General features: G+C 31.0%; 1 protein-coding gene across 1 annotated transcript; it reads left to right on the top strand.

Annotated features, from left to right (window-relative positions):
• Positions 1-4,251: 4,251 nt before the first annotated feature.
• Positions 4,252-9,931, top strand: LOC136070836 (G-type lectin S-receptor-like serine/threonine-protein kinase CES101). Its single transcript, XM_065781313.1, has 4 exons — positions 4,252-5,487; positions 9,043-9,280; positions 9,392-9,542; positions 9,623-9,931. Exons 1-4 carry the CDS (start codon positions 4,308-4,310, stop codon positions 9,929-9,931), a joined length of 1,878 nt encoding a protein of 625 aa, XP_065637385.1. The 5' UTR covers positions 4,252-4,307.
• Positions 9,932-11,620: the final 1,689 nt, after the last annotated feature.

Here is an 11,620-nt window from a genome sequence, read left to right as displayed (position 1 = left end):
AAAGAGATTTTTTCCTAGAATATGGTTTACACTTTTACGTTAATAGTTTTGTCCGCTCTACTGAATAGTGAATACTGGTGTGATTAAATGAAAATGAAACACTCAAAAGTGTTGAATATTTTTTATACTTGTCTTTAGTATCAATTCATTTCCACCAACCATGTGGCCTAATGCTCTTAACTTTTTGTTTGACCCTGCACTTTCTTTTTCTTTCATTGCCAAGGTATCAGGCACATGTAATAATGTACATATACATTATTATAATTATTTTTCTTGATTGATATTTTATTTAATCTAATATATTGGTTAATGTAATTAGTTAATATGTAGGCTTATAAAATATGTGAATTTTAAATTTTATGTTAATAAATATAAAAATCAATAAATTCATTCTTACATAAATAATACAAATATATATATATATATATGTATATGTATATATATAAATAGCGGTAATTCTGAAACGGTACACCAGTATTAACTGGTACCGAAGTATTTCGTTCCACTGGCCAAACCAAAACAGCTTCTGGTACGAAATTGACTCCCTTGATGGGAAGTACCGGTAGAGAGAGAGAGAGAGAGAGAGAGAGAGAGAGGGATATGTGGGTGATATTAGGATTAGACATGGCAAAACAGGCGGGGCAGGTCAGGTTGGGTTTGGGTCGGGTCAATCGAGTTGCGGGTCGGGTTGACCCATATTTTCACATGAATCTTTTTGATTTTATTTTAAGAAAACAACATGTCTTTGCCATTTAGAAAGTCATGTAATAAATTACTTGATATAAAATGCATTACTTTGAATTGACCACTTATATCAAGAATGAATTATATTTATTAATACTTATTCAATAATTTTAAAATTATACAAATCCTAACATTGCTATCTAAAACAACAACAAAAAAACACAAAGATAAGTAAAAAAAAATACACAAGTTTTATTTCTACATAATATCAACATCAAAAAATATAAAACAAAATTACAAATGACTTATTGGATAATTCATTTGACAAAGAATCAAAACATATAAGAAATTTACAATTTTGAAAATTAATTTTATAATCTATTATCAATTATGGTGAGCACTCTATTTCAATTTGAGATATATATTAAAGTTTGATTGTTTACTTATTTGTACATAATCTCCTTTATGAATATCATATTATTGTTAAGTAACACACATCCTAGAAAATATCATAATTTATTTTGAAAAGTCGTTTATTTTGGACATAAATTGTAAAAAAATAGGTCTAAGCATTCATAAAAATTAAAACCTTAAACATAAATTAGGTTGTATAATACACACTATGGGCAATCCTAGGATTTAATATATAACCACAATAGAAACTCTGTGCCAAATCTAATATGACTTTGTTCATGGACTTAATATCATTGACCCTAATGGATTTAATATCTAAGCATTTTGGGATGAAATTAGAATTTTGATAAAAACCAAATCTATCATTATCCTTTACAACAATCGTAGAAGTGCTGAACCTGAATGGTTCGTTGTGTTTGGACTAGTCAACGTCTAGGCAAAGACTATCAAGGCCATCAATCCATCAATAAGAGAAATTGGACTTTTAACAAAATGTGAGCAAGCTAGTGTGAAACCGTGTGGGGTCGGGTATAATCTTTCCAGCAAAACCAAAAGAACTTTTTGGTATAAATCAGGATATATGTGTGGTTATCATTGCAGGCCCAAAACTCTGAGTCTTTTGGCTAAATATTGCTAAATTTAAAACATATTTACGTTATAGGTACTGTTACAAGTTATTTAGGGGAATGAAAAGAGAGATTGAATTTCGGCAACAGTATTGCCGAAATTCAACAAAAAGTAGGAGAGAGAATGAGGATCATCTCTCTTACTTTTTGTTGAATTTCGGCAGAGAATGAGGATCATCTCTCTTACTTTTTGTTGAATTTCGGCAACAGTGTTGTCGAAATTCAATCTCTCTCCTCATTCCCCTAAATAACTTGTAGCAGTACCCACAACGCAAATATGTTTTAAATTTAGCAATATTTAGCCAAAAGACTCGTTCTTCTTGTCTCAGTATTCTTTTATTTTATTTTATTTTATTTTTATGTTTCCTTGTTTTGTGACTCCCATCCTCCACCATTCTTGGGTTTCTGACATGATTTTTCTTGTTAACTTATTTGTTAGTCCACATATATTTGGAAATGGAATGATTGATACATACATTGAAGAGTTTTTTTTTTTCCTGTCATTTTGGAATATGGCTGAAAACTTGAATCATTCACGAACATCAACATATGCGTGCTTGTAAATCTCATTGTTGAATACTTTTTTTGTCATTTTTTTTTTAATTGTTGAATTTCTTTATCCTGGACAAATGTTCGAAATTCTTTTCTGCCATATTCCTTTCTCTCTCCCTTTAATTTTTTAATTTTATTTGAGGGGAGAGCCATTGGCAAGCGGAGGAGGAGAAGGAGGAGGAGGATGATGAGGAAGGAGGAATGGTTGGAGAGAGAAAGAGGGTGAGGTGGCGGCCTTTGATTGGGTCTTCTTTGGGTGATGAGGCTTAAATATTTGGTTTTCAAATTTTTGTGTCTGTTTGTTTCCAAAGAACTTGCAAGGAAAGATGAGAGAAACTGCAAAAAGAAAAAAATACATTGAAGGCTATGTTTTCTAATTAGATAGTAGGTAGGAGGGATGGGTGTGAACAACAAACGTCCACTGAAAGTATCATTATCATTGAGTCATTATCTGAACCTTGACTTGCTGAATTCTTACCCAACAAAATAATCCGGCCAGACAACCACCTAAATAAAATAAAATAATAATTTGACGCGGTTGCCTAAGGCTCTAGTAGAAAAAAGAATCCCAAATTTTAATTTAATTAAGCCCAAATATTAGTCAACAAGTAAAATAATATTTTTTTATTAAATAAAAAATAAGAAAAAAGAGAGATAAATACTACGTTCACAATATTTTTTATAATAAATTCTAAATAGCATATTATTACAAACTAGTATTGATGGCAAAAAATAATTCGTAGTTTCAAATTATAACCAGTAACAATTTAATAGCTAGGATTTGTTGTGAAAAATATTGTAAAAGTAGCACTTAAAAAAAATGTAATACACAAAAAAATTCACAACATCTTTCACAATAGTTGAATTGACAAACTTACCAATATCAATCTACCGCATCAATATGTGTGAAAATTTTTCTCAATTTTTTTTGTATCTGTTAAAAAAATTTTGGTCTAATTCATGTTAATTAGTAAAATAATTGCATTTAAAATAAAATAATAAAGCTGAAGTAATACTTAATTTTTTTAAGTCATATTAAATATATAAAATGTCACAATTTCAATCTTTGCCTTAGGCCCTAAATACGTTAAGCGGCCTTGCAATCATCATAATAAATGTTTATACTTTGAAATTGTGTTAACTAGGGTCTGTTTAGAATCTACTTATTTTGTTAAAACTGAAAATTTTTTGTTGAAAGTAATGTAGATAAAGGTAAAAGTTAGCTGAAATAGAACAATGAGACTCATTAATAGTATCAAAAAGTGTAAGAGGGCCATGAATAGTATCAAAAAGTGTAATGGGGCTCATGAATAATAATAAAAATAAACTGAATAGTAAAATAAGTTAGCAAAAATAACTTTTGCCAAACACACACTAGTGAGCGTTTGGATGCACGTCTCTTTCCCTGTGTTTGTTTTTTTTTTTTTTTTTTAGCGCCTCTTGCACTGTTCATGGGCATGAACAGTGCATTTAGGCTTATGAACAGTAACCTACACTGTTCATGCACGCAGATTACATTATGCAAGAGACATTGTGCACTGTTCACGAGACCTACAATTACTTTATTTAGGAAAAAATATTAAAAATGGGTCCCACAATGCTATTTATATATGTAAAAATTATTTTGTTATAGTGTTTTCAATTTTTAACAAAATAAGCTGTATCCAAAACAGACCCATGAGCATTTGGATGCGTGTCTCTCTCCTGCGTTTGCATTTTGTGTGTGTGTGTTTTTTTTTTGTTTTTTTTTTTGACGCCTCTTACACTGTTTATGGGATATAAACAATACATTTAAGCTTATAAACAGTAATTTGCACTGTTTATACATGCGAATTACAGTGTGCAGAGGCATTGTATACCGATTACAGGACCCACAATAAACAGTGCGGGTTACTGTTGAAAACTGAAAAGTAAAGTCATGTTTATAAAAACAGTAAAGAAATATGGTCTCCAAACCCCAAATATCTTGCTGCCTATTAAGTTTGAGTTAGAGCAAAGTGCTTTCCCTTTGGAGAAATTCAGTGCTCATTCATGGCTACGAATGAAAACCATCTCAAACTTATGTTCTTGCTAATGTTATCATGCTTGTGGATTTCCTTTGCCGCCGCAAGGGACACCCTCGAATTAGGCGAGACTCTAAATTCCTCAAGTTATCTAGTTTCTGCAAAAAGAGCATTCACTTTGGGGTTCTTCCACTCTGGAAGTACCAGCAACATCTACTTGGGAATATGGTTCACCAATGACCCTAAAAAAATTGTTTGGGTTGGCAACAGAAACGCACCTGTTGTGAACACTGCTGCGGTTCTTAAGTTAGAAACCGAAGGAAATTTCAAAATTTTGCCCCAAGGTGGAGATGCAATATCTCTGTATTCTCATCAAGCAACCAACTACACACACACTCTCTTTGCAACTCTATTGGATTCAGGGAATTTTGTCCTGCAAGAGTTGGATTCCAATGGAACTACGCAAAAGGTTTTATGGCAAAGTTTTGATGAGTCTACAGACACACTTCTGCCGGGGATGAAGTTAGGTGTCAACCACAAGAATGGAAGACCTTGGTCACTTTCCTCATGGTTGAACGAGGTTGTCCCAGTTCGAGGGCAGTTTTCTCTGGAGTGGGATCCCAAGGGTCGCCAATTGATCATTCGGCGACAAGGGGTGGAGTTTTGGACTAGTGGGGTCTTGAAAGGTGGCAAATTTGAGTTCATATCAGATGAATCCAAGCGAATGTATAATTTCACCATTGTTTCTAACGAGGATGAAGAACACTTGGCTTATAATGATATAAACCAAGGTGGACAATCAGCATGGTTTCTAAGTTTTGAGGGGAAACTTCTTGGTTTTGATGGATCCTATATTGCAGAAACGGAAAACTGTAATGGACACAGTACTGATGGAGGCTGCAAGAGATGGCTACCGTCGTGTCGAAGTCGTGATGACATGTTTGATAAAAGATCTGGTTACTTCATACAAGGGCCTGAACCTAGCTCCTTGAATAATAACACTAAACTTACCATGAATGATTGCAGGGTTACTTGCTGGAACCTCTGTGGCTGTGATGCCTATACTTTCCTATATGATAATCAGACTGGATGCAAATTTTGGGAGAAAAAGGGGGAATTCTTCCAAGACCTCTCTGGTATAATTCCAGCTCTTTATGTTCTAATACCAAAGTCTTCTCAAAATGGTATGTTTCTAAAGCTAATAAACCGTATAGAAATTTTCACTTTAATTCCATCTACTTATACTAGGAAAATGATTGTTTCCATTTGGATGCATACTATGGTTTACGGGAAATTATTGTGTACTTTTGGAATACCATAAATGCATATTCCTTCCTCTCACATAACTGTGGGTCTCACTTATTAAATTTATAGTGGGACTTACAATTCATGTGGGAGTGGGAGTACGTATTTATGATACTCTAGAGTACTCAATAATTTTCCATGGTTTACATTAAAGTTTTTAAATTTAAAGGTTTATAAATTATCGCATTATTTAAAATTTTAAATGATGTTTTTTTAAGGGAAATTTTTTAAAATAACATGATTATATATATATATATATATATATATTCGCAAATCTAAAGAATTAAAGGTTAACTATAAAATAAAAAAATGAAGACAACATAAAATGAGTGAATCTCATTTCATTATACTATATACAAAAATTAATATGAACTCAGTAATAACGATATGATCTATGAATACATCAAAGTTAATTCATATCCCTCTTATTGTTTGATTGTTGATATACATATCTTGCAATTGTGATTCAACATAATGGTCAATAGCAAATGATTCATGAGTTATGAAAAATAGTGGTGGAACCAAATGTTTTGTTTTACGTACAAACACATGTACTTAAAACCAGTGACGGAACCAAGATTTGAGTTAAGAGGAGGCAAAATTTGTATATGATATTTTAATGTAATTATGTAAACATCTTCACAAAAAGAAAGTATATTCAATTTATCTAGTAAATTAATGTTATTTTTTATTGTTTACACACAAATTTGTATAAAGTTGAGTAAATTATTGCAAAAAATTGAGATCATATTATCATTTTTAGACTATCTTAAAGCAAAAAATATTGTTTTGTTTCCCTAATATGTTGTATATATATTTAGTTTCTAGACCGCAATAGAAACGAACCATTTTTAAAATTTAATATATAATTAACTATATGAACAAGAAATTTTCACAAAAGAGAAAGTTTTTTAAAAAGTTATATATTATAATAGCTAAGTACAAAGGGGTTTTATCAAGGTTCATGATGGATTGTGGCTTTTCAAGTGGTGCACTTTGCTTTCCACGTTAGTATGCAAGAGTGCATTTTTGAAGGGATCGATCAATGCCTTTTGCTAAAGTACAGTAGGGACTCACTAAAACTTATGTGTAAGACATGCTAGTGGAGGACTTGTAGTTGTTTTTTGGTTCATTTAGAAGATAGAGTTTGTAAAGATTTGTTGCTGCGGAAGTTTTGTCAAAATAAATTTGACACTCAAAAGAGAATTATTTTGCCAAATACTTTGTAATATATCTCACCACGCTCAAATAGAATACCCACAAAAGTTATCAATAAATAGAAGCTTTTATTGATACTTAATACATTACATATAGTTTGCTACACACCACACTATTTCTCTCATGCTGTTTCCCTTACATTTGTTGAACTATCACACAAGAACACTTTTTGCTAGATTGGATACAATGCTTCTATTATATATTGGATGTCTTGATACAACCGTATCTAGCCTTTTATAGAACTTACAAAAGAGACAACAAAAAAAAGCATTAAATGCTTCCACCGAAAAGCTATTCTACAAAGTTGCAATTGTTGAAATAATGGAGAAGAAAAGTCAAAGAAACAAGATATTTACTTCTTAGAACTTGGCCTCCCACGTTATTAATTAGCCTTCTTCACAATTTCTCCATACCTTGGTTGTAGTGACACATACAAACATTTCTTCGCCCTTGCTTAAAACATGTCTTTAATTAATACAATGTATTATATATATATATATATATATTGTTTCTTCATATATAAGAAAAATTCGTGAAGTCCATTTTATATAAACCAAGAAAAATATTTTCTTTTATTAGGTCATGTATAATTATTCTTTAAATTATATTAATCATAATTAATATTAATTTCTTAAACATTTTAAATAAATTTTTTTTGTTAAATAAACTAAAAATTACATGTTAGAGTATAACAATAGTTTTAGATAAAATAAAATGCGTACAAATGAATTAATTTTAGATGGATTAATTAATTAAATAATAAATGTACTTCATATGCCTTAACATATTAACATATATAGTATAATGTAATTGATCAAGAAACAACACATGTAATGTCATGTATAAGATAAATATATAATGGTAAATCTAAATGAAAAACTTTTCTTTTGTTTACGGAGGACAAAGTAGAGTATATCCCACGGTTTGAACCATAAAAATCATAGCTTCTTTTCTTTAAATGGGAAAAAAAAAAAAATCCGTATATTCATACACTTGCTGGCTCTCTAGTCTCATAATAAAATAGTTTCTTTTGGGGGAAAAATGAGTTTTTTTTTTTTTTTTTAAATACTAAATATTTTTAACACACACGGAAAGAGGAAAAAAGGTTTTTAAAGAAATTTACAGTGTATATTTTTTAGAAGGTTTTTATTACATGGATTTACTTATATATTTTTATGAACATATATATAAATGCTTCTGAAGTTAGAGTTATATATGACAAAAAAGTTAAAAATTAATGAAAATAATAGAGACAATAATACTTTAAAAGACTGTTTGTACATTTCTTAATATGAAGGGGGGTCCTTTCTTAAAATTTATATATAATTTAAAAGTTTTATTAATAAAAAATAGGGGGAGGGTAAGAAATTTCCCCTGGCACGCCTCCTTTTACCCAGTGACAATCACTGAATGCAGGTGCAAAGAAATGGATATGGGTTGGTATAGCCATAGGTGTCATTCCTCTAGTTGTAATTTTCTTCTGCATCTTGTGCCACCTATCAAGAAGGAGAAATGTAATTCTTCAAGGTAAATGCTTCACATAGTAACATTCAGAATTTCGAAAGTATTCAGAATTTCGAGATGATCTCTAAAGCTCTGTATTGATCTAAATAGTGGAGAAGGATGCAAAGAGTGACGATGGAATGCTTGAGTTAATGAACTCCGATACGTTTACCACTGTCAATGAGCTTCAAAATGATAGAAAGCAGGGGAATGATTTGAGAATATTCAGTTATAAATGCATCATGTCTGCGACAAATAACTTCTCATTGGAAAACAAGCTTGGAGAGGGAGGCTTTGGACTTGTTTATAAGGTTAGGTCTACAAATCTCTTTGATGAAAGATGTTTTGATTGAATTGTTCAACATTGTATGATGACTTATTGATTCTTTCATCAGGGAATATTTTCACAAGGCCAAGAAATAGCTATAAAGAGACTTTCAAGAAATTCAGGACAAGGAATGTTAGAGTTCAAGAATGAGTTGATACTTATATCTGAACTCCAACATATGAATCTTGTTCAACTTCTAGGTTTCTGCATTCATGGAGAAGAGAGAATGTTAATCTATGAATACATGCCAAACAAAAGCTTGGACTACTTTCTCTTTGGTAAGGAAGACGTTCACTTTTATATAACACTTGATTTTCTTTTTTTCTTTTTTCCATCAAGTAATTTGTTGATGTATATGATTTTGCTCAAAGTAAATTGCTAGTCTTATTCTACAATTTATATTTTATAGATTCAACCAAAAGCAAAATGTTAGATTGGCCTACACGTTTTAGCATAATTGAAGGAATTGCTCAAGGATTACTTTACCTCCACAAGTACTCAAGATTGAGAGTAATCCATAGAGATTTGAAAGCTAGTAATATTCTCCTAGATGAAAATATGAACCCCAAAATATCTGATTTTGGTATGGCAAGAATTTTCCAACAAAATGAAGTGGAAGCAAATACTAGGAGGATTGTGGGGACATAGTAAGTAAATTAATTCATACCTTCTTATACTTGTTTCACTTTCTATGCTAAATATTATTGTTTCCATATAATGATGTTAGACCTAAAATTTGTTTTATGATTTGATGTTAGTGGATACATGTCTCCTGAGTATGCTATGGAGGGAGTTTTCTCTATAAAATCCGATGTCTACAGTTTTGGAGTTCTATTGCTAGAAATCGTGAGTGGTAGGAAAAACAACAATTTCTACCACACTAAGCACTTGGACAATCTTGTTGGATATGTACGTGAAAAATGAATCAGCTTGGATGATTTTGTAATATTTATTGTGAGTATCTCTGACACTCTGTTATCTTGTTTCAGGCATGGGAATTATGGAGAGAAGATGCCATGTTAGACTTAATGGATCCGACACTTAGTGATTCATTCATCAAAGATCAGATGTTTCGATGCATTCATGTTGGTCTCCTATGCGTAGGAGATAGTGCAATTGATCGACCAACAATGTCAGATGTTATAGCTATGTTGGCAAATGATAGTTTGACACTACCTTCCCCTGAAAAGCCCATATTTTCTATAGCTAGAAAAGCAATTGAAGCACGTATATGTGAGAAAGAATCAAAAAATTATTCAATATATGGGTTATCCATTTCCAATATGGTTGCACGATGAAGGCATTATTGTATAATAACTATATACTTTTGAGTATGTTAATGCTGGTTTTTTGATAATTATCCATTAAATAGTTCCAATGAACTAATTTTTATTTATTAAATATTTATTATAATACATACTCAAATCCAAATAAATAATTACAGAAATTTCTGTTTTATCACATAGATTCCCTTAATACAGACATAAAGGAATTTTACTAAATTTGATTTTGAAAGTTGACATTAAACTTTGTATGGATTTTCCATTTTCTCATTTCCCAGTTCCATACCAAAAAATAAAATAAAATCCCTTTAATTATGCAACTTTTGTGAGGGTTGCACAAAGCCATCACCAAAATATCTTTTTGAGAATAAAAGATTGCCATCAAATGTGGATCTAAAAAAAATTATATCTAGACGATTAGACCCGTTAACTCACTTGAACCCTCCAAAAAAAAAAGTAATAAAAAAATAATTATGGATTTTTTTTAATCATAAAAAATGGGTTGACTTGAACTTGAGTAAGTTGGGTTGGGTCAAGACCTATGTGTTGACCAAATTTTCAGCACACTTTTCATTTTGAGTTATTGTTATTATCAATTCTAAATTTATACTACATTTTCTATTTTTTCATTTTTTTTTTCTTAACTAAACAAATGAGTTTCTCATCTTTCTATTTTTCAATCCTCTTAACCAATTAGATCTCTTTTATTATTCTACTTTTCTATTCCTTTTCCATTTTTTAAATGTTAAATTAAGTCAGATAGAGAAAACAAAAAGAAAGACAATACAAGATAGAGAATAAAAAAGAAAAAGAAAAAGAAAAATATATGCACGTTGCTAGCAAATATACATAAGCACTCAAGTGACATGATTTTTTTTTTTGGTTGCATTTTTGCTCACAGGATGTTGGGTTTTTTTGTGCATTTTTGGCGAGTAGTGATACGTATTTTGCATTTTGAGCCCTTCAAGATGGCCCTTTAATGTGACGGAATGAACCCGGAATGAAGCTTGGACTTGGGTTGTAGGGTTTTTTAGCAGAGCTTTGGGCCCCTTGAGATGGCCTTTTAATTGCAATTTTGCTACTGTTGAAGTAAACATGGATGCTGAAGTGTCTTAGCTAACCTTACTGATTAGGTGAAGAAGAAGCATAGCTACAAGTCATTTCTCTTTTGTATATATACAAAATACAATTCGTTTATACTGTATATTTTCTATTACTTATACTGATTTGGTGCCAGATGTATGTAGATTATTGGTTGATTCTTTTTAGTCTGTTTCTAGTTAGTTTTCGCTCCTCTTTTCCGCTAAATAGGAACAGTGCCTCTGTAAATTAATGCATATGTGAAAGTGAAATCATTTTCTCTCTTTTCTCGATTCACATTGTTGAAGTCCAAGCATTCCACAATAGCTCAAAACAAACTTCAAGGTTTTCTAACATAGATTTTTTAAAATATTGATCTCTTTGTATATTTGGGAGTTTCTAAAACAACATCTAAAGTTCAAATTTTTCGTCCCCAACCATTTGAAAGGCGCAAAAATGTTTAAATTCAAAGCAGAGACCTCTTCTCATTCACAATTTACTTATAAACAAGAAAAAAAAATTCGTGTAGATAATTTTCCTCAAAGTCTACACGCACTCTATGACAAGAGCTTGTAAATTTTTATTAGATACCTCCTCCTTTCATTGACAGCTTTCAAACATTAG

Source organism: Quercus suber, unplaced genomic scaffold (assembly GCF_002906115.3).
Source record: "Quercus suber isolate HL8 unplaced genomic scaffold, Cork oak 2.0 scaffold_263, whole genome shotgun sequence".
In the NCBI taxonomy this organism is placed as follows: domain Eukaryota; kingdom Viridiplantae; phylum Streptophyta; class Magnoliopsida; order Fagales; family Fagaceae; genus Quercus; species Quercus suber.
Note: the sequence above shows the minus strand (reverse complement) of the source record. Positions and strands in the feature narration are given on the sequence as shown.

Bases quoted from the DNA above. Each gene is read 5' to 3' on its own strand.
- LOC136070836 (XM_065781313.1), top strand. From the start codon at position 4,308: ATGGCTACGAATGAAAACCATCTCAAACTTATGTTCTTGCTAATGTTA. The intron at 5,488-9,042 runs GTATAGAAATTT...TATATTTTATAG, and splicing joins GTTTCTAAAGCTAATAAACC to ATTCAACCAAAAGCAAAATG. The intron at 9,543-9,622 runs GTACGTGAAAAA...ATCTTGTTTCAG, and splicing joins TGGACAATCTTGTTGGATAT to GCATGGGAATTATGGAGAGA.